The following is a 27,039-nucleotide window of genomic DNA, read 5'->3' as shown; positions in this document are numbered from 1 at the left end:
ACCTCATAGTATGACAATACAACTTTCTATTCTGAAATTACTGTAATTTCATTATGCAATAACAAGTATAGTGTAAGGGATTGCAATTGTTGCAAAACATGATAATAATAGTAATAATTAATAAAGAAAGAAAATGCAGAGTAATATGTCAATATAACGAGTAATGTTATTATTGTTATAATATTAATACTAACCATAATAATAATAACAATAATAATGATAATAATGATGATAATAATGATAATAATAATCATCATCATCATCATCATCATGCATGTCATCATAGTAATAATATGATAATATCTTTTTTGTGGGGAAACACATTGAATGACATTAAAAGTTCCAGTGAGGGACATTTAGGAGGCGTAATTAGCAGAAATTGAATGTAATTATTTATGTATAAGTGAATAATCACATTAAAATAAAACATTTGGGGTTTTGTAGCCATAAAATCATATTTTCTTAAGCAAGAGCCTTGCTTTATGAAGGCCAGAATCCTGCAGACCTTTTCAATACGCAAATAAACACAAAGAGGATGTCATTTCCCTTTATTTGTGTATTTGCATATGGAAGCCACCATAGTTTCCTGACATGCGTTGTTACAATCTTCAGTCTCATCATTAAATTTCACAAATTTGTATGTATAAGTGATATGCTATTTGTTACTGACATGAGAATGATACGTGTGTTCATTTGTAAATACATTCACACGGCTTCTCAGATATGGCCAAAATGATCATTATAATTATTTTGTTCAGTTTTGAGATCATGATTTATTTATTTTTTAATGGTGAATAAACAGCAGCATATTTAAAGGGCCTCAAACTGCTTAAGTTTGGACACATCTGTGGCCAAAAATCCATTTGGACATGTGTTCTCTAAAGAGCAGGAGGCCCACCAGCCTGTCTCACTGGTCCAAAGGTCAAGTCTAGCAGGACACAGACCAGAACATGTCTAACAGATTTTATTTTCAAAATAAATAATAATAATAATAAAAACCTCTTCTAAGCCTGTCAGCTCAGCCTTTTGTTGCTTAATAATTGTTATTTTATCCACCTGTTTGATTGTATCATTTGTTTCTTCTATGACTTCCTCTACAGAAGCACACAAAAGTTGAACTGTTTTGGTATTTTCATACAAACATCAAAGGCTTTAATTTTGAAGATAATATTTGAACAGTTTTGATGAAAATTTATCTCACTCTCAGACTTGACATGCCATCGAAGCGAGGGATGCCGCGGTCGCGGTGCGCGCGCATAACGTAACAAATTGAGAGGTTTGTCACATTGGCAGCAAAAGGGAGCAGAGAGACGGATATTAAGAAATGTGACCTTCAAAATACAACAAAATATGTGCCGTAACTTGAAAGAGTTTTGTTGCAAATATAGCTATAGCTACACAGTCTGAATTATTATATCATATTCATTTTCTTTGCATACATTTGCAAAAGATGACAATTACATACTCAATCTATCTTGTGTAAACTCTCAAAGTAATGACATATACTGTATGTATGATCAAAGTTACGGAAATCAGAATCAATTCAATTAAAATTGCAGCACATTATTCTGGTCATCTGTAAATGATGAGCTGTTTTGACAAGGTCTCCTTCCAAAGGGATTTCCCTGGAATCTTCCTGGATAATTAAAGGTTAAATCTTTATTAAACAGAGCAGAGAATAAGTTGCTCACAGCCCATTAATATAGGACACAATAACATGTGCAAGGAGGCAACAAATTAACTAAATGTATTTTTAAAAAGCCAGATGCCACTGAGATTGGAAACTGTCATTCAAATTAATTAAATTGCTTTTATTTGTTAAAAAAAACAAAACAATCCATAGATATGTAATTGTGACACACTACACAAATACGCTTGTGACATTTATTTTGAAATTCGGCACCGGAAACTCCGCTGGTTATCTCTTGCTGACTTGCCGCAGCTTCCTGCAAACACACACACCGTCTCCGGGCGAACATGGCGGCAACTTGACAACGGCAGCGCGATGAAGACGGTGAGGGCTTGAAAAAAGCAGAGAGGTATGTGACAGGCTCAAGGCCCATCCGCCGACACAAAGGCTCACCGCTTCGCCATGTTGGAAGAGGAAAGCAGCCTTGTCCCTGTACGACCGAGGCCGGGGGAAACGTAAACGCGTCGGTGAGTGTTTCTAAAAACGGAGTCGAGGCTACGCAGAGGAGCGGAGCGGCGCGGAGCTCGAGGCGGACGGGAGGACAGCGGCTTCACCGGCCAGCCATGGAGGATGCGGCCCGTGGTCGCCTGATTCCCCATCATTCCCACGCGATTTTTGATGGGAATTATCGCTGATATCAAAGGCCAGCCGGGACAACCCACCACCCGACACCTGAGGGGAGGAAAACGCGACGCGGACCCCACGTCAATGACTGTTGCGGCAGAGGAGCCCCCACGGTGGAGTCGGCCGGTTCCCAAAATATGACCAGGGGTGCTGGGACGTGTTGGCAGCAAGAAGATGACGACGGCTTCCAAATCTGGCTAGAGCCCCCCCGCGACAACCAAAAGCCATTCACCGACTCAGAGAGGGCGCAGAGATGGCGACTGTCCTTGGCATCCCTCTTGTTCTTAACCATCCTCCTCTCTGATCACCTGTGGTTCTGCGCCGAGGCCAAACTGGCCCGCACCCGGGACAAGTTCGCCTCCTCCCACCTCCTCTCACCCCACACCCACTCAGCACACAGCAGCCTCAGAGGAAACCCAGATGCTATTTTTATAGGAAACTCTACCAAACATTTGTGGCGGCTGGAAACTTGCCACCAGGATAGTTTATCTCAGAACTGCTTCGCTTTCGCAGATGCCGACCATTTGTGCAGGGGCCTTTCCGAGCAAGAGGGAACGCGGGCTGTAAATATGAGCGATTTGTACCTCTCCTTTTGTAACTCCTACTCTCTGCTGGATTTGCTCGACGGCTCCACGAGTCCGGACAATTTGAACTGCAGCCTCGACGTGCTCGGCGACGGCGACACGACCAGGTGCAGCCTGTGCGTCCAGGCGTACCAGCGCTATGACCAGCACGCCCAGGAGAAATACGAGGACTTTGAGCTCCTGAGTCAGAAGTACGAGCCGGGCGCTTATTCAGTGAGGACGTGCATGGAACAGTGCAAGGTAGGCTGTGATAGAGGGGAGGGTGGTGGTGGTGGTGGTGGTGGTGGATGTGGGGTGCTGTGGTGGCCATCTGTTGATTTGGGCCCGGATAGATGCCAGTTTTGGTCCTCCTCCTCCTCCTCCTCCTGTCGCCATGGAGACGGATGACAGATTCAAGGAGACTCCGGGCCTCATGTTCATTCATCTCCTCCTCATTGTGTTTAGGCCCCATGCTAATGTGCAGATGGAGGCCCTGCTGCCGGTGTCTTTTTTGCAGCTTCTCTTTACCTTTGGTTCACGCGCTCTCCTGTGACATTGAAGTGCGCCGCACACCGCTTTGGCTCATCATAATCCCGCGTGCTCATCCACCGATAACCTGTGCACGGGCTTGTTAGACTCGGCCTTCGCGTTTATAACGTTTTAATGAGGCGGAAGGAGACATATGCACACAATTCTGTATGGGAGCTTGAGTGTGTGTGTGTGTGTGTATGTGTGTTTTATTGTATGTCAAATGTAGGAATTGAGGACATTTTAGCAGGTTCTCAGAACGTTATATGCTTTTTCAGGGTTAAAACTTGATTGTAGGGTTATAGTTAGGGGGATGCATCATGTCTGTGAGAGTCCTCACTAAGAGTAGCTGTACAAGAGTGTGTATGTACACGTTTGTGCTACATTTTAAGCACCTTTTCTGGCATAACAGCTGACATTGTCTGCTCCAGTAGTCCTCATGGAGACCAACGCCTGGTCCTAATAAGGCAGAACATCATTTTGGAGGCTCTGGTTTAAGTTAGGATTAAGATGTGAGTTGTAGTTTAAGCTCATATAGGTTAGGGATAACGTCCAACTGAATGGAGAGTCCTTACAAGAATAGCTGTACAAAACCCATGCGTGTGTGTGTTGTTGCAGTCCGCCAGATGTTCATCATGGCTGCCCACTCCACATCGAGAGCGTTTCATTTAAATCAAGAGGTGGTTTCCCTACCTAATGTCGCGGAAGGCTTTTTACGCATCAACTTGTGTTTGCTCATCATACCAGGCCCGCACCTTAGGCCTCATTTCAGCCCGGCTCCTCTGATCGCCGAGCGCTCCTCGGGTCAAAGTGATGCTTTCGTGTGTATCCGGGAAACGCTGTGAGGAAAGCGCACTGAGCCGCAGCGCAGCCGCGTTCAGCACCGCGGACAGCTCCACAGGCAGCGAGGATGGAGCTGTCCGCGGTGCTGAATGACGCTACCCGGCTCCATTCATTCACAGAAGCTCTGGCCAATCCCAGATGGCCTCCATTCACCCAACCAGTGTCAGGGACACACACACAGCCGTCAAAACAACCGCTCCAAACCATCTGTAAGCACATAAAGGAGACATTATTCTGGGCCTTGTTAGGAGAAGCTGCTTCAATTTATCAGTAGAAAACAAAAATACAAACTCAGCCCCTTGTTGTTTGCATTTTCTTCCAACAATGATTCACTCTATCATATTCTCATTGCTTTTCAAACAACAATCAGCTCACTATCTTAATAACACAGTTATATCATTTTTCCTCAACAATCTTTCCTCAACTGGTCTGCTGCTCCTGCTGCCTTGTTTGGTAAGTTTCTGTCATTGGTCAATCTGAAAAAAGGCTTTCAAACAGTGAATTCACCAAGTAACACAGCTGAACCAAGTGACTGAGGCAGCAGTGAATTAACAACATCAACAGCTGTGTGCCGTGATGACAAATTGCTGGTTAATGTTAAGGACTTAGTGCAAGGAGACAGCCTTCTACAAACTGCATCACAGTTTCATACAATCAGAAAAAAAAAATGAATTCATTGTCATTCCTGCAAATAGAGAACTGATAAGTTTCTGACTGTGAGGTTAACAAGACATTTGAAGATGTTTTGGGCTCTGGAACATCGTGACAAACTTCTTATATTATTCAAAAGGCCTTATTTCCCATCAGCATAGGTCAAAACATTCAAATTCATGCTTTTTGAAGGCATAGTCAAACTGCTGTCTGGGCTTGCTACCTATTAGTAGCATCCAACCATCGTCGAACCATCAGCCATTACAGCTTCACATTCAAGCCTCTGCATTCTTCCTTTTTTTTCCTCAGCTGAACTGAAATACTGTGCAGTGGTTCTATGTTTTGTCCACTGCCATCCTTCAGACGGTTCTTGGCATTTGAAGGGAAAACAGTCATTTAGCGAAGCCGCTAATTTGTCTAACAATGGCCTTTCTCCATCACCTACTTGATTATAGGTTGGCACAAGTCTTGTATATATGTTGGCCTGCGGTGTTACGCCAAGAGCTACGTGACTCAATTGATAATGTCGAGCTCTTGTCAAGTTAATGGCTACCTGCCTTGGAGAAGCCAAGCACTGCTAGTTGTGTGCCTGGCTCACACAGATCTATATACAGTCCATGTAAATATGGCAAGATTATAGTATAGACTGAGTGCAATCACATTAAACAAACAGCTCTGTGCCTCGTATTCTCGCTTTGTCACACACCAGAGCAGCAGAGGCAGCTGGAGTGGATTTGTGACATGGACAGTAACATTTGTTGTGCTGGAGTGGCTCCTTTGGTCCACAGGTGGTGCTTTGATTCCTCTAGCCTCAGGTGAAACATCACACAGTGGACACGGCCAGCGTGCGCTGTTCCTCACAATGGGATCCTCCAATGGTGAAAACCCCGTCCATTCATCCTGACAGCAGGTCCAGGCTGGAAACATTCAAACCTGGGCTGACACACAAGCACTAATGCTGACTTGAAAGCAGAAGTATTTTCCAGCATGTAGTGTTAACTAAAATGTCAGACTTGCTTGTAGATTCACAGGAATTAATGAGGCCAAAACAATCCTGGCTTGTCAAAAGACGTGTTGGCAATGCAATGCTCTCCAACAGAGAGACCTGTGGTCTCAGCACTGAAATCACGTTGTTTAATGCAGGATTTCCTAAAAGCCAACTTTATAACAACCAATTACTGTTACCTAGTCACATGAAGCATGTTTATTGATGCATTTTTCGTGGATGTGTACTAAAGGTAAAGCTATGCTCATATTATATGATTTTTGAGGAACGTTTAGGTTTTAGTTTCATGGCTTATTTGCATTCTGTACAACACTAAAAGTGTTATTTAAAGCCTGAAATTGGCGGTTTCAGTTGGAGTTAGAGCTGCAGCTACCAGAATTTTAATTTTGACTCAACTACCTTAAGATAGTCTTTATAATGTATTCATTCTTTGGTCTAAAATGTCAGGAAATAGCGATACTGCAGTGCGACATAATCAGAAGTTGTTTGTTTTCGAAACAGTCCATTACCAGAAGAGTTAACTTTTGCAAAATGAAAAAAAAAAATCAATATTCAAATTTGAAAAACTCTAAAAATGTCTTTTCTAAATTGGCTTCAGTGATGTGTGATTTTATTTCACATCAGAGACTCGACAGCTGTTATTTGGTCAGTCTGACAATAAAACCAACACCTCCATTCCCACACAACTAAACTGCATTAAATTATGTTTTATAAGGAATGTACTGTATTTTGTCACAGATTAAGTTTGTTTTTAATATTTGATATTGTTCTGATGGAGTATTTGAGGTAAAAGTAGTGTGTCTTTGTTTGAATCTTTGATGACGTCATCGTCACCCTTATTTGCTCAAAAAGCCACAAGCACCGTGTGTCTGCAGACATCCATTCATCCATTATCTACCGCTTTATCCTCCACCATCCGCCAGTCTCAACTGACATAAGGCGATAGATGGGGTCACACCCTGGACAGTTCGCCAGTACATCGCAGGGCCACACATAGAGACAAACAACCATTCACTCTCACATCCACACCTATGGTTAATTCAGAGTGACCAATTTACCTTGTTCCCATACTACATGTTTTTGGACCGTGGGAGGAAGCCGGAGAACCCGAATAAAACCCACATACACATGGGGAGAACTCCATGCAGAAAGGCCCTTGTTCCAACCGGGGCTCAAACCCAGGTCTTCTTTCTGCAAAGGCAAGAGTGGTAACCACTACACCAACCGTGTGGCCCTGTTTGCAAACATATTAATGTAAATCATAATAATTAAATAATATGTTTATTAAACATAATTAAGAATGCAGTTTCTCCAGGTTCTCCAATTTCCTCCCACAGTCCAAAAACATTTATTTGGGAATTAATTGAGTTGCAGTCTCTATGTGGGCCTAGGTGGACTGGCGACCTGTCCAGGGTGTAACCCGCCTTTTGGCCTATAAGCCTGGATTGGAACCAGTGACCCTTGTGTGGAGGATAAAGTGGTAGAAGATGGATGGATAGAATGCAGTTTAGTTGTGCGAGAATGTAATTTAAGGAGACAAGGTTGAACAACACCACACCAACACATGTCTAAGAAAGCACGTTAGATGAGCTTTTTAATATTAAACCTACAGTTAATGTACTCTTAGAGGTGTTTGAACAAAGAGGTTATTGTGGGGGCCAGGCTTGAATTTTAACTGAAGAAATGCAACTGCTAATACGGGGTCCAAATACTTTTGGTAACTAGCTCAATAAATTCATACAAACCCACAGATTTCTTGCTAACACAAACACAACGCACAGTAAGAAAGTCTTGGAGTCATTTTTACATTCAGGACCCTCATGGGTTTAACCGCGTCTTTGTGATGAACATCAGGGTTTTCCCAGCAGAAACAATAAGTTCACGGTTCTTTTCATTTCGGGCTCCTGTGAGTTGAAGTAATTCCATTTGCCACATGATGTGAACACAGCACAAGACGAGACAGTTCATACATACAGTATTGGCGCGATGACGGTCAAAGTCACTGGATTGAATGGGAAGAAAAATAGATATGTGCCACTGACATTATACGGCTAGACTGTGAATGAGGAAAGCACATGTCTGTCATAGAGCAGTAATCATGTCAAGTATATGAAGTTAGTTTAAGCCAAAAGAAGGAAACAAATGTAACTGTAGAGTCTCTGGAACTGTGCAACTGCCTCCTACTTCTGTTATCGCTTCTGCCTCTTTCCTGTCCTGCATGTACGACATCACTTTTATCATATAGAAGAATCCCAAAGCACACTGCTGACAAGGTGGTGCAGGAATCTGTCTTCTGCTCCCACCCTTCCAGGGCCATTGAATGTCTAATCTTAGCTGGTGTTGTGTGCACGTAGAAAGCACATCTACGTTGATCTGGGTGGTAGTATTACTAAGAGGTTGATCCCTATTGATTTGCACAGAGCCTGCTGCATTCACTTGTCCTTCATTTGATAGTCAGCCGCTCCTGCAACCAAAATAGGGCAGCGCAGTGAAGACATCATGTAGTAATCTGAAACTGTCTGGTTGTGTCATCAGACTTGGAAGAATATGTGTGTTTAGAGGAGAGCAGTGCATCGAGAGTTGAGAAAGACTCCCCCTATCTTACACTCTCCTCATCTGTTATCTTTCTTCCTATATAATACAGACAGTTATGTAATTGTGCAGTAAATGATGTGTGACAACAAAGATATCACTTCTCACATGGACGGCCTTGAAACAAAATCGAAAGTGTGATGGAGCGATGCAACTTCTCCCAGGGTTATGAAGAACTGAATCTCACCAAAATTCATTTAGTCACCTTGAAAATCAGTCAGAGCTGCGACTGTTGAGTATTCATTTTTTTTAATTTTTGCCAGCCTGTCAGCCAAGAAATGCTTGCCATGATAGAAGTGTAGCATCTGATCCCAGGTTGATATATTGTTGGAACATAAGGAATGGGTATTACTATTTTTGTGTTATGACCAAACTTATTCTGTCTCACCTCATATCAAAAAATAAGTTGTCATTCGATATCGATTTTCAAATGCTAAGGTAACTTTTTCATCAGTATTGTTGAGCCAGTAAGCTCAGCTTACTGTCAATATCGATATTGGTACTTAATACGATATTCATATTGATACAGTATCAAACATTTTTTCATCAATACCCAACCATAGTAAGGAAGCAGCTTTTTGTTAAATAATGCAAAAAATATAAACAGGTTTAGTAAAAATGGCTTCAACTTCCAGGGCCATGTGGTTGGTGTAGTGGTTAGCACTCTTGCCTTTGCAACAAGAAGACCCGGACTCGAGCCCTGGTTGGAGTTTGCATGTTTGCATGGAGTTTGCATGTTCTCCCTGTGTGTGCATGGGTTTTCTCCCACAGTCCAAAACATGCAATATGGGGATTAGGTAAATTGGACACTCTAGATTGACCATAGGTGTGACAGTGAGAGTGAATGGTTGAATGGTTGTTTGTCTCTATATATGGTCCAGGGTGTACCCCACCTATCACCCTGTAAGACTGGCACAGCACCCCCCCGTGAGGAATTAAGTGGTAGAAAATTAATGGATGGATGGGTGGGCTTCAACTTCCAGGAATCAAGTTGGGCGATATTTAGTAAAAACACACACACGTTTACAGAGCATTAATAGTGAGGACACCCATTGAAATAATGCATTCCCTAGTCCCTTCCCCTAATCCTAACCTGAATCCAATTCTAACCCTTACCCTTAAACCAGGTCTTAACCCAGAAAAAGTCTGTTTAAGGGTGACAGAATGTGAGTACCAGCCAAAATGTGCTCACTTTCCCAAAAAGTCCTCACTCCCTATGGTTTGTAGGTTTTTTGGTTTTCATAAAGATACCCTTACAAGAACCCACACACACACACTCTGTCTCAGTGTGTCAATCTCTAGTCTGGTCTCTGTACCAGTTCAGAGAAATAAGACAACCACCAAAGCAAGTGATTAAATAGAACAACAAGAGCATAAAAACACAAGCTCACTGGCTTCAAATAAATCAAAACAAAATTCAACTCACACTGCAAAACAAGTCAAAAAAGAAAATACATCCACAACTCGTACTGGCCACATTTGCCACAACTTTTCTATATAATCAAACAAATGCTTGAATAATTGAATATTCATGTACACCCCCAGAAGTCATTGAAAAGGGATCTGTTCACAGTTCTTTTGCCTTTTTTCCAATATTTTATTTTGCTCCAAGTCAAATGTTTTATGGTCATGATTCATCTGGCAGCTGGTCGGCCTGGTTCCAGATGAAAAACTCCTCTTTTACAAGGATTTCTTTTGAAAAGTTAATGGTGAAAATGAATGGGAAGTCACTGCTATGCTCTATCAACACATCACATTTTTTTTTACCTTATGTGATGCCACAACATCAGTGAACAGGCCCAAAGATTCTCACTTTACAATGATGTAAAAGTTCCTAATAAATGATTCTAACATACTGTAACGGATTTAATGCTAATCTGTAAATTAAGGTGGCTTTTTTCAGCTCTTGTACCTCAGTTAAGGGAAGAGCTTGTCAGCAGCTGTACATCTCCCCTATCAATTAAGGCAGACATATTAATTCCTAATACAGCTTCATTAACTGGAAGCAGAGACAGCCTAGTGCCACATTTAATAATCACTGTGCGATTAAGATGTTAAGGTGCTGTTTTACATTTTAATTTACTGTCATGGCTATTTAAATGTCAGGTTAAGTGACGTCATAATATAATATATAAACAGTAAACAAGTCACATGTTGTGTTTGTTTGTGAAACCATCATTGAGACTATAGTTTCTACTTTTTGTTTTGTTTATCAAAAAGGTTTTGCAACATTCTTCACAATTATTTTTTCATATTGTCAAATGTTGTAATAAGTACTGAATTTAGACATTGTGACTTATGGTTAAAATGTTTTTACTGAAACCGTTGTAGTCTTTCGTCAATCGAACAGCAACTGTCACTATCTCTGACTCTTTTTTCATTTATTTAAACATTTTAGTCTGTTGTACTTTGTTATACATTACTTCTTTTATCTATATTTATTGGACTATTAGTCATTATTTTAATTATTTATACATTTAATTTAGCTTATTTGGCATAACTTTTTGCAGATTTTCCATCTTTATTTGTGTATTTTTTTTCTTTTACATTTTAGTCAATTTTACTTCATTGTCATATTCTGTTATTATTTTGTTCATTCTCTGTCATTTATGCTATTTCTTTTGTTTGATTTTGTTTTGCTCTGACTGCTGAGATTATTTTTGAAAATATCGCTTTGTTTTATTATGTGAAGCAATTTAATGTCATTGTACGTAAAATCTGTCTGATTGATCAGTTAATGGCCACAAGGTTGGTGTAGTGGTTAGCACTCTTGGACATTCATACTATTGGACACTGTAAATTGACCGTAGGTGTGAGTGTGGGAGTGAATGGTTCTTTGTCTCTATTGGCCCTTTTCCACTATGGTCCTAGCTCGCCTCGTCTTGGCTCAGGTTGCATCTCCACTACAAAAAAAGTACCTACTCAACGTGGGCGGAGTCATCACTGCACGCCTGCGTGAAACTGCAGTGACTTCGTTTTACATGCGACACACAAACGAGTGACTAGTGACTTGTAAAGCAGTTGTTTTCAGAGTAAGTGAATCACATCACTACAATCAGTTAATTAAAAATATGTGTTCAGTACTTCCTCCAGGACCGGAGCACAGACTCCGTCTGACACAGTCACTGGACTGAAATACGCCGGTCGTGATCAGCAGTGCTGTCCCTAAATACACCAGACTCCTCTGTTAAATATTGAGATTTTAGATATTTTTCCTGGTAAATGTTGGAGATTAACCCACGTTTTTTAGGATTGTTAAGTATTTTTAACTGATCTACAGTTCGGCACTGTTCGGCTTGGCACTCTGAACAATCAGTGGCTGCAGTCTTGGTCATCAACGTCACGCATAGTACCTTGTGCGCTTGGAACCTCGCCAGAGTAGGTACTAAAAAAAGTATGTAGTACCAGGTACTATGCTAATAGAAACACAACTTAACCGTGCCGAGGTGAGGCAAGTAGAGCTGGTGGAAACACACCATATGGCCTCTACAAACCTTTGTCAGATAGAGCCACCTATCTGACATAGAGTCAGATGAGATTGGGACAGCACCCCCCGTATCCTCATGCGGAGCATAAAGCAGTAGAAGGTGGATGAATGGGATGATCAGTTAATTGATTTCTCATCAGAGAGTTCTTCAGTTGAGGGACGACATTGCCATTGAAGATCTGTTCTTTCCTATATTTCACTTCTACAGATATGATTTATCTTATTTTATTCGCTTGTTTTGTGTGTATCCATCAAACCAGCAGTGATTATGATGCAGGACAAATGTTGTTGCAGTGCATCCTATTGTTGCAGCTGCTTGTCTAGGCTGAACATAGAAGTCACATGTGCTTTCCACCATTGTGTCTCTCTGCAGCAGTTGTGAACGCTGACCTTGGAGATGGTTCTGTACCTTCGAAAAAATGCTTGGCCCATCCCACAACAGCTCTTTTATGAATGGGCAGATGTGTGAGCAGCATGCCAATGAGGCAAGAGGAGGAGCAGGAGGAGGAGGAGAGAGGGAAGGCTAGCTGTTGCAGAGCACTCGCTTCCATGTTGTTTTAACGGTGAAGCGCTGCATGGAGAGCAGATCAGATCAGATAACAGCAGGCAGAAGGGCTTACATTGGGTTACACAATTAATAGGCCTCGTTTAACCTCCGTGTCATTTCCATTACAGATGACATGTGGAGTCGTTTCTCCGTCATACATACATGCTGTCAATCATGGGCGAAGTTAATCAGAGCTGCACAATCTCTGCGTAGAGGAATAATTTCATTTACGCAACAAAATTGATAACTGCATGTTATATATAGTTGAAATGTTTTCTCCGTTATGTCCCACACACATTTTCCCTGATGTAAAGATGGTCTTACTGCATACTGTTACCATGTTGCCACTGTACTGTGATGTGTTACTCTACCGGTATATGTGACTGTCTTGCAAAGTTTAATTGTTAAAAAGAAAATCCTTTTTAGCTTCTTCTTTTATCATTCACTATCTTCTACTGCTTTGTCCTCCATGTGAGGGTCGTAGGGGGAGCTGCTGCCAGGCCCAGCAGACATAGGCCAAAGGCAGGGTACACCCTGGACAGGTTGTCTTTACTTAATATAGTATGTAATTACACAAATAGCATTTAGCTAATTTTACAATATATATCATAGTTTTCATTATTATTATTTTACTATGATCTGTATATTAGTTATATTTCAAACTAAATACGTCTATTTGGTCTTTTTTTGGGCCTGTGTAAGAAAGTCTGAAGACTTTTTGGGGGGGATGAAGTTGTATTTATAAATAACAGACAGAATGAGACCGTTACAAAAAGTAACACTGCACTGTTTCTCACTCCTCAGAGTTTACTAAGCTGGTTAAAACCTCTTTCTTGCCAGTTTCTGAACACCATGTCCTGACATGGATGGAGAATCTGGGTTACTCCATGGGGGAAACAAAAGTAAAGAATTACTTTTGAATGTTAGATGTATTTGAATATTTTCCCGGTATTCAGTATAAAAAGCCAAGAAGGGGAAAGCTCCACATTAATCCATGTGTTTGTAGCATCTTTCACAGCTCATCAGACACTGTAATGGTTCCATTAATGCTTTTATAAACTAACATAACATTATATTGATTAAATTGTCTTATATTGTATTGCTTTAAGTTTGGTGCTTTGATGCGATTGGCACAGTTTGCTGATGTTGGCGACTTTTTATTCAGTCAGAATGGGTCATTATTGAAAGTGTTGGTTCAGCACGTTCACATAAATTGAATGGGTTGGAGCTCTGACACTGGGCTGAATGGACAAAAACAGAAACCAACTCGATTTCAGTTGGTCCATGTGACTTTTACGCTACGCTTTCCTTACTGAGTTGCAGTGGGATGAGGTTTTGTGCCACATATGCCACATATGTCTGTGCACCAATTAGGATTTAGCAACCACACTCGCAAACAACTGAGGATTCAAGTTAGAGAGAAATATTTGACACACAAAAACCTGTTGTCAGCAAGTTAAAATCTTTATTTAATGACAATATGTTTAAATAACCAGCTCCCATGTTAAGAGTAGAAACCATGCATCGTCCTAATGGAGATGCACAGATGTGTTATAATGACACATTCTTTAAAAAAAGAAAATCCTCCCCGGAGATGAATTCCATTTAGGTGCCAAGCTGTTCTCCTGTTTAAGGCAATAATGGAGCAACCAAAATTTAATTATAAAAACATTCATTACTTCAGCTTCAGCATTTTCTTTTTTTTAGAAAAATGAAGACGTCAGAAGCACTTTTTTTTTTCCCCCTTCAGAAAGGGTCAGACTAATACCTCCATTCATTTATGGGTGTGACATCAATTAGTCTAACAGTGCTATTGTCTGCATAGGTATTTGAATGGATTATTCTCACATGGACAGCTATAAGCCTGAATGCAATGGTTTCTATATTGGATTTTTAGTGTTAAATTACTGTCATGTAGACTGTGTCTTCTGTGGAGCAGGGTGCAGTTTTTGTCTGCAGCCATAGCTGGTGGTGTTAGATATTAAAACTGATGACTAAGTAGACCAAATACCCAGCCTACTGCCTTCACATGATCACATCTAAATTCCCCACTACTTGGCACTAATATAATGACATTATCTACCCTTCGCCTGGTTCCCCTCTATAAGGCGCCTCAGGTGTCCTTTTTAAAACGCCTTTTTCAAACCAGGTCTGCATGTCTACTGTGCAGTGGACTAGGTAAAAGGTGATGTTGGAATCTCTGTTAAGCTCTGTGTGGCCCATTAGGATGATTGAGGGCGACGTTTGCCCTGTTAAATGAATTGTCAGTCACCAGGCATGACTGTTTTTATCCATCAGAGCGCGACAGTTAGCCTAGCAGCAATGCTGCTTCAGAGAAAGACTATATACACAGCTTCTTTCATTAAACTTCTCCTTGATAAATGCTGACCTATGGAGTAAGTTGATAATATACAGGTATGACATCATGAGTGTACTGACAAGTGTCAACTGATGATTTACAGGATTGTACAATGACTTCCCTGCTTTGAAACCAAATTAACATGCACCAACATGCTACATTGTCATTGAACAGCAGCAGCTTTTCATTCATATTTTCAAGATTATCTTGCTCTATAGTGCAGATTTACGTCATCTTCCTGCTCTGCACACAAATGTTCTCTGCTCGATATGAGCTGACAGAGAATAAAAAGTAAGAGAAGTAGAAAAGTGAAGTCAGTGCAGCAGTGGCACAGCAGCAGTGGTGTGGGGTTATGAAACATGAATACTGGACCTATATTGTTTTTTGTAGCACTTTATTGTCCACGTGGCTAAGGAATTGGTGTTGTTGTCTTATAAGGATGTTTTACTGTGGAAAATACACCAATTTATATCATTAGCTGATCGATCTCTCTGTTTGTGCTGTTTTGCTTAATTTGACTAACATAGTGAAGAGAAGAAATGACCCATGATGCTGTGGTAAAGACTCAGCCTTGCAATGTACTGAAGCATTTGTCGACATGCAAATATTAAAATAAATACAATATAAAATATGCAAAAATTAGGTATTAAAAATGTGAAAGATTCAAATTAGGGGTGGGAATCACAGGGTACCTCATGATACTCATGATACCTCATGAACTGTTTACTTTAGAGCGCCTACCGATTATTGAGGAGGTATGACGATATAACACCAAATCAATATTTTGACCTGCCTCTAATTCAAAGTCTCTGAATCAAAATCCTTAGAATCTTATATTCAGGCACTATATTCAGCTGTGTATAATCCACATTTGGGGCTCTGCTATTGGATGTTCTTCGAGCAGCAGCTCAGTTGTCAATCAATTACCCAGTAGCAACATAACCCCGCCTCCACCTTGCTGAATGCGTGCTCCCGCACCAGGGGATACAAATCCCGTCGGGGATAATTACCTTGGCACGACACTTGCAATGTCAGGCTTTTGAGAATATCTTTAATGTAACTCATTCCATTCCAACTTAAAATAAAACTCACTCACACTGTCTCTGTCCATCCTGAAACTTCAGCCCTCTTGGATCGCTTTAATGGTGCAGCTCTCCAGATAATTCATGAGAATGGTATTAATAATATATGTGTGCACGCTTTTACCTATTTCATGGGAACAAATTAATATTTTGGGCCCACAAATTCATTGTTTTTTTTCCCCATGCCATCTCTGGGGCGCCATACTAGATAAAACAAAAATTGAACATATTTATTCTTAAAAGACTATGAAAAAAGGACGTGCATGTTACACACAAGAAAGAAAGGAGGCTCTGTTCTCCTACACTAGAGAAGAATATTACATATGTTTGAAATATTGTCCTCATATGTGTAACTGAGCATCCTTAATATCTGCTAAATTGGTAATTCTATAAGAGGAGTACCATCCAATAACTCTCCAATATCTGAGGTTCGTGGAGAAAATACAATTATAGTCATGTTAAGATAAGATGTGTCTGTGAGTTATGTTTACCAACAGAAAATCTCTCTTTATCTGGGCCAACCTGCCCAAGGATGAGGTTCCCTTTGCGAAAAAAAAGGCACAAGTAAAAAAGAAAGAAGTAATCTGTGATATTACTTCTGCCCATCAGTGCAAACACTTGAAGTAGAAAGTTTGTAACCCCTAAATCCAGGGCTTGGTTGTGTTCAGACAGAAAAACATGGCCTAATTCGCACTCTATTATCAAATTGCTAATTGTGTTTCATGTTTCATTTCGAGTGATTTTGCACCTTCATGCTCTCTGTGTTTGATGTGACAATAAGTTGAGCATGAAAGATGTAAACACAATATAGTTAGCAGGTACAAATATTGTGTGGCTGAAATGCTCTGCAGTCAGCAGTGATTTGTTTCGGGGTGCTGCTTAATTTATTGTGAATCAAAGAGGTCTCTCTTTGATGGGATGTCAAACACAGTCCCGACGCTGCTGTGTGACCTCCTCTCCAAATCCTCCCTTCTGATCTGGAGTATAGGCACCTGAGCTTCGAGGAGCTGAATCACAATAACTCTCTCTTCAACAGCATTCAGCTCTGTTGGAGTAAAAGTTAAATGCAAATGCTCATCGCCGGGCATTATCTTATTTCTTAACAATACTGTTCCACACTCAACAACTGCAGTAATATGACCCAGAGATGTGAGGACTACTGTGGTGTTGACGGCAGGGGTGGCAGGCAGGAGGAGGGGGCGTATCACTGCAGGAACTAAAGTCAGGCTCCTGGTAGGCGTAAAGAAAGGCCTCTCGGCTGTTTAACTTCTATTTGTCCTTGTACTTTATATGAACATTAAATTCTTGGATTGCTTTGTTGACATTTTTAAGTATAGTATATCATTGTGTTTAATGCCCAAGCGCTACTCTTAACTGGAGCCCAACCAGCAGGCTGAATTTTTAATTTGACCTATGACCATTATTTCTGGACTCATGACCTCAGGGTCAAAATAATGCCATGACCTTTCCTCATGCCTTTCTTTCCCTAATGACTTGTATGACTCACAGATTTAAAGTGCTAAGTAGCAAATATTGACATGCTAACATACCCATGCCTAAATGGTTAGTAAAGCCTGGACCACACTAGAGGATAATTGGCCAGATTCTGGTCCAGATCTGGCCCTTCTGACAATTGTGGGTGCCTTATGTTTTTTTGAACAGACCATCTGTCTAGATCATCATTTCATGTGAGGGGTTAATAGATGTGGTTTAATGTCATTGGACACATCGGAGTCTTTTGGGGCGTGAGCAGAATCCCACAATAACCAATGATAGCGAGTTGACGGGGAAACAGATGTTGCATACTTTTGTTTAGTACTGTAACTTGTACAATCCAAGTCGATTCCGTCTTCTCAGCCATGACTTCGTCCACAGTTTTGTTTGCGTTGTTTCTCAGCAGAAAACATTGCACACACAGCAGCTATTAACAAACGTCAAAAGGTCGAGTTGTAATTACTAGCGTTGTTGTGGACACGGTCCACCGTGTCTCTCCACCGTTGACGTGAGATTCCATGCAGAACAATGAGCAAGTAACGTTAAGCAAGAGAGAGCAAGTGACGTGATGCCTGGGAAATGCAAATTCCAAGATCTCTGGCTCACCAAAGAAAATTACAAAGACTGACGGATCACTTGGCCACTTGCTGCTGGGAATTGGTGCTGGAAAGTCCTTGAAAAGTCCTTGAATTTGATGTCAACCAAGGTGACAGAACCCTGTCCTTTGAAATGCTGCATTCTTGACATTCTTGACATTATGATGGGTTTGTGTTTTATTGAAACCTTCGACCACTAGTTGTCAACAGGTTTTCGGCCATTTGACTCTTCCCCCTCCTTCCACTTCCTTCCTAGAATACTCTATATTGGTTATGAATATAAAATTGTGTTTTTCACCATTTGTTTTTCTTAAAAAAATGAAATTGTTGGAGAAATTTGCATTATATCACCTGGCTTAAAGCATCCCAATATATCGTAATGTATCATATCATCACCTCTGTATTGGGATAAGTATTGTATCTTTGTCTGCAACTAACGATTATTTTCATAATCGATTAGTCTGTCAATTATTTTCTTGATTAATTGAGTCCATAAAATACCAGAAATTGTGTTTCCCAAACCTGGAAGTGATGATGTTCACAAATATCTTGTTGGTCACAAAACAAAACTATTCAGTTTTAATGATTTCTTTATTATATGGAGTAAATAAACCAGAAAATATTCCCAGTAAAGAAGCTGAAAAATCAGGGAACTTGTTTTGATTGAAAAAAAAACCCCACATCCAAACCGATTATCGATACAATTAGTTGACAATTAATGTAGTGATCGATGAATAATGGATTAATTTATTAATCATTGCAGCACACATTTTATCACCAGATTCTTGCCTTGGATAGTACATTCAATAATTAGCATTAGCTTTTAGCACAAAGTATAGGCTGCAATTGACTGAAGAATCTTGTTTTATGCTAATACACAGGGCTTTTAATGAAATATTTTAATGAATTCAGTGACAGTGACTGAGGGGAATGTTGATAGTGTTGCATAAGAATCTTCACCTGGCTTTACCACAGTTATCTACTGGCCATCATTCACACCGTGACCTTTCACATTTCCCCCTTTTACACATACTAAATCTATAATGCCGATTGCTTCTCAGCCCTCAGGCCAATCTTTCCGCTCAGCTCCTTGCTGACGATACTGCCCACACTTAATAATTGCCATTTACAGCATTTAGCTTGAAAAGTGACCATCAGCTGACGCCATTCATCACATGTTATTTTGTTTTCTGTGGACACTCAATTGTGGAGGGTCAACACACGGTCAGAGCAACATAGAATACAATTTATCCGTGTTCCATACATCGACCAACATTTGAATGCACAGTAGCTACAAGTGAAACTGTTTTAGCTGTTACCTCTCAGCTCATTAACATTATTCTTGGTTGTGATTGATACAGCAACTCACTACTATATCTTTCCTGCCTATAGCTACTTGTAGCAGTCCATGTATGAAACACTGTGTAAACAATAGCATCAATAATAGCATAGAATAGCTTAAATAATTCCATCTTCTATGTTGAATTATTAACATTTATACTGTATCTCAACTCGGCTTACCCTGGGACCCACATTTGACCATGGTCATTAAGTCATGACCCACTTTTATAGAATTTCAGAGCACAATAAGACAACTGCATGTATAAAAGTGAATGAAATGCAATTAAATATCAAAACTGCAAAACACATAAGGCCACAACATGAGATATTTAACTTCTCTGCATCTCTTTACCTTCAGAGCACAGACTGAGCAGGAGTGACAACTGCATGCATGAAGCTGAAAGAAATAGAATTAAATGTCAAAACTGCACAAAATAAACAAAAACAATTATATTTCACTTCACTCTTTCACAATTTGAGCCTGATGATTCCTGGCATTGTCATCTTGGAATATGCCCATGTCATCAGGGAAGAAAAAATGCATTGATGGAATAATCTGATCAGTCATTATATTCAGGTAGTCAGCTGACATCATTCTTTGGACACATAATGTTGCTGAACCTAGACCTGACCAACTGCAGCAACCCCTTACCTATTTGCTTAGTTAAATCCAGGTGGCGACTTTTTATTTGGCCAGACAGTGTATGTTGGCTTGATGGTATGTGTGTGAGGAGTTTGGTCAGGAGTCCGGTCAGCTGGTTCATAACAAGGAGCCTCCTCTGTTTTTGTTGACATATTATAGGCACTAAACGGCAGTAGACATTTCTATGTCCAACATCCGGAACAGGTACGGGACCCACTTTTGTGTCATGAGTTATTTTCTGGGGCGTAATTGTTTTAAACCTTAAATAAAACTACTCCCTTCCCCCTGCTTCAAATGTTTGTTCAGTGTTCATTTGAATACAGTATTTTCCTAAATTGTCAGACTATTCCTTCTAATGTACTCTGAATGATCCGGAGCTGAACCAGAGCCTGTGGACTTCAGGAAGTAGTGCTGAGTTGAGGTTTCCGGGATGTGATTAAAAAATGCATAGCATGTGCTCAGTCCAGTTTTTATTGTTTGTCAAAGCACCCCCCCCGCTCATCATTTGTGCGTCCATGTTTATCCTGGAGCGACATCTTTGGGGGGAGGGATTCAGTCGATATGTTCTGGGCTTAGGTTGAGCCTCCTGCAGTCAGCAGGCTGGCTCTGTCGATGGAGAAAGCAGAGCCACACTGACCTATTCAGTGGCCTCTCTGAACTCTGATCCAGCTTAAAATGAATTCTTTAAACCTCTACAGAAGAAGAGCTGCAGAGCTGGCATCCAGCCAACACGGCTCATGTGACCAGAGAGCGTCTTAATCTGCTCAACATGAAACCAAACCTGGGAAACGACCTCTTGTCCAGTTTAAATTGGGTTTGTTTCCCGCAGCAGATAGGATATTTACAAGCCAGCGCTTACATCTACCTGTTTACATGCATCTGCGTGCTAAAGCAGGCTGAAAACAAATCCTGCCGCGCACATTCACGATCACGTTTTCTCGGAACTAATCTACAAATTATAATTCAGAGAAATTGATGCAATCTTTGCCATCATGTGCTGATGGATCTGATCCTTCATGTCCACACATGGATCAGGAGCTGACATAAATGACAGCGATCATAGAAATGTCTCGGATCCTGTCAGTCTGCTCTCATGCTCTAACTTCAGATAATGCCATGTGATCTTGTGTAGCATTTCCAGTTTAAAGGTTCCCTGTTCCTGGAAACCTATACAAGCCTGTCAATATGATTGATGGATCACTAATCAAGGCCTCTGTTTACTGTTTTTGCCTTTGAAACGTTGTTCTTTTAGAGGTGTGTGTGTGGTTTTTGTGCATCATGTAAACATTTAGGGATAACTGGCATAAATTGAATACACTACCCATGTTTGCACAATTGTGTAATTGTTTTAAAATAAAAATTATTTGTTTTCCTTTGGGTATGTATTAGGCAAGGGCCTTGCTTTACAAAGGAGCCATCTTATGCTGCCATGTTTCTAGAGAAGCACTAAGTGTGATGCATTTCTTTAGCACAAAAATGTGGTGTTTATTTATTAAATTGGAGGGAAAATGTCAAATTTTCCTGATTTTACTGAACACATGTTGGTGGAAGATGAACGGTTTAGGGGTTGCGCTGAAATTGCAAACCATCTAATTTGCTGAGGCCACTCAGCCCCAGAGTGTCATTTTCCAGAAGCACACATACAGCGTCTGGATAAGTTACATCACCAGCGAATGGGATGTAATAAGTGTGGACATCGATGCAGGAAGACAGACAGACACCTGTTTACATCCCTGTCCTGCTGAATTATCCAAGGGTTGCGTCAGTGACCCGCGGCAGCTGCTGTGATTTGAGTTGTTAGTGCATCAAAGTCCTGTCACAACATTTTGCCAAGATTGATGGCGTTTCTTTTCTTTCATGTGTGTAGCATATGCAAATTCTCCTCTACCACCCAGTCTTTCTTAAAATGTGTTTTAATACAGTACAAGTCTTTTCATTATCAAGAATCTGGATTGGATTTTTTGCACACTCAGTACATTACAGTGCTAAAAAAAACAAAACACATCCTGGCTGTAATGAAATGAAGAAACACGTCTGAAAATAGCCCAGGTAGTGTGAGAGCCGCTTCCTGTTGTACCGATGCCATGATTTGTGTGAGTGGTAATGATCTGTGTCATTCAGCTTCTAACCGGGATCTCACTGCGTAGCTTGACTCATACGCTTTTTATAGCTGCGGCTGTCATTCCACTTTATAGCGTTGTCTGTGTGTGAGTGTGTGAGTGAGTGTGTGCGACAACACTGTCCTGCTGCAGAGAAAGAGAAAGAGAGAGTGTTGATACCTCCTAATTCACACCGTGCTGAGTTCAAGTTTTTACATACCCTGAAGCTTTAACTCTACATGAGTGCAGTTAACTTGGCACTTGATTTGTGGTGTTCGGCTCAGGAGTAGACTGCCATTATCTGGGTTCACAGTTTTATGACTTGTTTTACTACTTCATCACTGTGCACACACTAGACATCATAATGGCTAAATACACACACACTGTACTGTACTTTGGAGCCTATCAATGACTAGAAGAGTCATATAACTGTTGCATCCAGAAAAATTTATTATTTATAAATTTATTTAAATTAAATTTATGAGAACCGCTATAGAAATAAAATGTGTTAGTGTTATAATTGTATCATTTTTAACTGATGTTACGAATAAACTTTTTGTGGATAAGCAAACAACATATTCAGTAGAGCTGTTGTGTGAGTATATCGCAATATATGATTTAGCAATATCGTGATAATATCGTATCGTGACTTAAATATCGTGATAATATCTTATCATGATTTAAATATCGTGATAATATTATATGGCGACTCTGGCGATTCCCACCCCTAATAAAGAGTGTCAATAGGTGGCTAACTGCTTTTCAAAGTAAAAATAACAGTGAATGGTAGAATTATAGTGTATTGGGATTGAAATATGGCCCAATGTTTAAACACATTTGCATAAAAATCTGTAATGGTGTGTCATTATTGTGCTTGTTGTGCTGTGGCTCTACATCCATTTAGGAACAAATGAACCCAACCAAACTAAAACTGTGTCTCTGCGAGGTGAAGTTTTTCCACTGCTGCACGTTTGTTTATCCATCCATCAGGAGGGCTGCAAAATCATTCTTAATAGTTTTTCTTGAATTTTTGCAGAGAGGCACAGCATGAGCCAGAGAAGGAGCCGTTAAATGTGTGAGTGGCTCTGGATAAATTGCCAGACCCCACCTTCTTGAACATGGTGTTATAGCCTTGCTGAAGCACTGGGTTCCCAGAACGTCCTTCTTGTTTTATGTGCTCGTCCTCTAAGGAATAATTATTGTTAAGTCTTTGTTCCTCATCCACTTCCATCTGTTGTTTAAAGACCAGGTTGTGGTGAAGGATCCGTTTCCACAAGTAGCAGTGATTTTAATTCTACATGGTTGTTCATTTAAAGTGGAGCTGTGACTAAATGTTGGTCCATTAAAAAGGCACTCTGTGTTTCCCAGTGTGACTTGTTTTGTCCACAAATCAAAGATATTCAGAAGAACCCAGAAGATATTCATATTTAAGTTTGATTAATTGTTAGTTAAAAGGAAATAAGTGGTTTAAATTACCATAGTTATTCTGTGTTTGACATTTACTGCTGCTGCCGCTGGTACCTTTGCTGCCGAATGCATATTCAGTGAACACGTGCACGTCTGCAGCAGCTCAGTGGTTCCTCTTTGTCTGCAGACAGGCTCTCCCACAGTCTTGTCTGTGTCAGTTGACAGGCATGTGAAGGGGAATTGCAAAGGGAAGCCCTGCACCCAGGTGAAACAGAAGAGAGGGAGAGTCGCTCTGCATGTCTGATTTACACGAGCTGTCAGCCTGAGACACTGAACTGGTTTTACAACATTTAGTGTGTCAGGTGGCGATGTTGTAGATCCACCTGCACTGAGCTGTGGATCACCCTGAAGCCACGCAGAGAGGAAATCTTCACATCAACTGAGGATCATTTCATTTCATCGTTAATGTTTCTCTTCCTGTGCTGCTGCTAATTTATGTGACGCTACATTTAGCTCAGTAATTCTCCATCCTCTTACATGTAGTGCAGCTCGCTGCCTGCTGGTCGCAACATCAGTACGTTACAAAACAGTGACACTGACACTGACACACCCACACACCCACACACACACACACACACACACACTCCCTGTTGAGGCATGGTTGTTCCTCCATTTCATCTGAGAATGCTTTTTGCTAAGAACTAAAACCTGCAGCCAATCGATGTGCATTCTGACAATTATGTTATGTGCTGAGTAAAACAGCGCGCACTAAAATTCACTCAAATTATGATTTCTTTTTTAGCATACACAAATAAATAAATGACTTATTTGTCTCCATTGAAAGAGCGACTGTGCTGTTAATTGGACTGGTCCATCTATGTAATAATAAATACATTTTAATAAATTATTTTAGTATTTTTGTATTAAATGTACATTTTGTCCCATCTAAATTAGGGCTGGATTCACAAAAAAAATATTTTTCCAATACATATACTGTATATATATATATATAAATATATATATATATATATATGTATATATATACATATATATACATATTTTATTATATAAAGCATTTTAGGACTTCTTACTGTATATATGTATATATATATATATATATATATATATTTATTTATATATGATCCAGTATGAAGTCCTAAAATGCTTTGATTAATCTTTAATATAATGCCATGTCAGAATCAGGTTTATTGCCAGGTAAAGTTTACACAATACTAGGAATTTGCTCTGGTCAGTGGTGTGCAAGGAAAATAAAATAGTCAGTAAGGGAAATGAAATAGAAACAAGTTATTTACAACCACAGCGAATATAATTTAAATTTAAAACATAATTCAGTGCAACATAAGAGCTCTCACAAACTGTCAGAATGAAAATAACAAAAGTAGTGCAATATGAAAAGTGCAGTCTGTCAGACAGTGAGTAACAATTGTCTGTGCAATCATGGATTCTCTCTGCACAATTCTCCACACACACACATACATCTGTAAAACCAGCACATTTAATCACCAATCAATCAATGATTATTTTCATTGTCACTTAATCAGTTGAATTTCTCACTTAATTGATTTGCTGTTGTCCACAAACCGCAAATACTCGTTTTACTGTCATAGAGGAGTACATTAAAACATTAAAGGGACTGAAACAAATAACTTAAAGGTGACATAGAATGCTTGTATCGCACATATATGTTAGTTATGGAGGTCTACTTACATATATTAACTTGTTTTCATGATTAAAAACCTCCTAATCGCTGCAAACGAGCCGATCAAAATATCTCCTCACTGACGCTCTCGTCAGCCATGCTGTTTCAGACCAAAACCACACCCCCAGAACGTGGACTGTGTTGTGATTGGCCAGACAACGAGAGCTTTCCCACTGTCCTGTGATTGGCCAGGTACCTGGAAGTGACGTCATTGGTAGGCTAGCTCTCAGATACACAGCTCCCCCTTCTGGCACAGTGGATGCTCTGCATCTCAGCAGCTACAACGAGAGTAGTTCTTCTTCTTCTGCGGTTGAATGTACGCAACCGGATGTGCCCAGACTAGTGCCGCACCAGGAGGCGCTACGGTGGTGAGGATTTCTGATGACGACATCAAATTAAGGAAGTGCCGATCCGCTTCGCAGAGCCCAGGAAAACAATACAACACTATTTTCTCAGCAGTGGCTGAACTGTTTGTTCTGAAACTTTAGGGTTTCATAAACGAGGTAATGACGCTGATACACACACAAACGCAGCGTTAATTGGAGCTTCCGGTCTATGTGGCCTTTAACTAAATAGTTCATCAATTAAGAATTGATTAATTGCTGCAGCCTTAACAATAAAAAAAATAGAACAATTGAACAGCATCCTTTGTTATTTGCTATTTTCTCTTCTTTTTTATTTCAATTTGAAAATGTTGAATTGTTCAGGCTGAGTGTAGAAGTATGACAGAAAAAGAACAGTCCATGGCTTCATTGCAGGGGGCCATCCTTGTTGCAGCTTGAGCCTTTCGTTTAGATGTTTTATTGGTAGACTTTTGGCTTATATTACCACTTTCTCCTTCATTTCATCTTCAGAACTGATTTTGAGTGTTGACAGATGTAACACCTAAATGGGGTGACATGGCCGGGCCTGTACTGAGATAGACTGCAGGCGTAAATACCCTGTTGGTTACGGTTGCCAGCATGTCTTCTCTGACTGTGTCTCTAGGCCTCAGTAGCCTACAAGTAGACAAAACTACATCGCGGCAGCAGCTCTTTCAGTGCCAGGTTCTCGTTCACACTGATCACACATTAGACTGATCGAATCAGACTCCAGGCCTGCTTCCTGACTAACTCAATTTGCTCTCATACGCTTCCCTTTTCACGTTGAGCGCACACACACACACACACACACACACACACATGCAGAGATGTGAATGTGGGCTAAAATGTGTGCACACAAACAGAAAACCAACAGCGAGTGGGGCAGTACCCATTGAGCTCTAATGAAAAGCAGAAAAAGCCGTTACCTTGGCAACTGCCAGCATACATCTTCAGGAGGACCCAGATTTCCTGTCTGACTGCGGTCGTATTGTTTTGGTTCTCGCTTGATAACCGTGGCATCCCTAGACAGATTATCTCAACGCTGGCAAGAATTTATGCTACATCATCACGAATTAAAGAGCAGCCATTTGTGCAGACAGAAATCTGAAAATCTTAAGTCATGCATTTAACACCTCAAACAATGATAGCAACCCCATAACCACTAAAACATGCATGTAATCAATGATCACAGGGATCTTTTTTTTCTTGGCTTTCAGTCACTCTCTCCTCTGCACATTCAGTTGCCTTCTGTGAGGAGAACACTGCTGCTAAAAGCAGAGGATCGTGGGAATTAAAGTGTCAGTGTGATTTATCTGAATCACCCTTGAACATACACAGATGCGTCGCTGCTATAGTGTGAATGAAGGTGTTTATTATGACACAGAACCAAATAGTTTTTCCCTAT

At 40.4% G+C, this 27,039-nt stretch overlaps 1 protein-coding gene across 1 annotated transcript in view; it reads left to right on the top strand.

Annotated features, from left to right (window-relative positions):
• Positions 1-1,939: 1,939 nt before the first annotated feature.
• nalf1 (NALCN channel auxiliary factor 1) overlaps positions 1,940-27,039 on the top strand; it is a 35,308-nt gene continuing 10,208 nt past the window's right edge. The window contains exon 1 of the mRNA XM_044019672.1: positions 1,940-3,138. Within this exon, the coding sequence (XP_043875607.1) occupies positions 2,452-3,138 (687 nt within the window). The 5' untranslated portion in view covers positions 1,940-2,451. The remainder of the gene's footprint in view (positions 3,139-27,039) is intronic.

Source organism: Solea senegalensis, linkage group LG2 (assembly GCF_019176455.1).
Source record: "Solea senegalensis isolate Sse05_10M linkage group LG2, IFAPA_SoseM_1, whole genome shotgun sequence".
NCBI classification, from domain to species: Eukaryota; Metazoa; Chordata; class Actinopteri; order Pleuronectiformes; family Soleidae; genus Solea; species Solea senegalensis.
The sequence above is the reverse complement of the archived record's forward strand: the minus strand, read 5'-3'. Positions and strand labels throughout refer to the sequence as shown.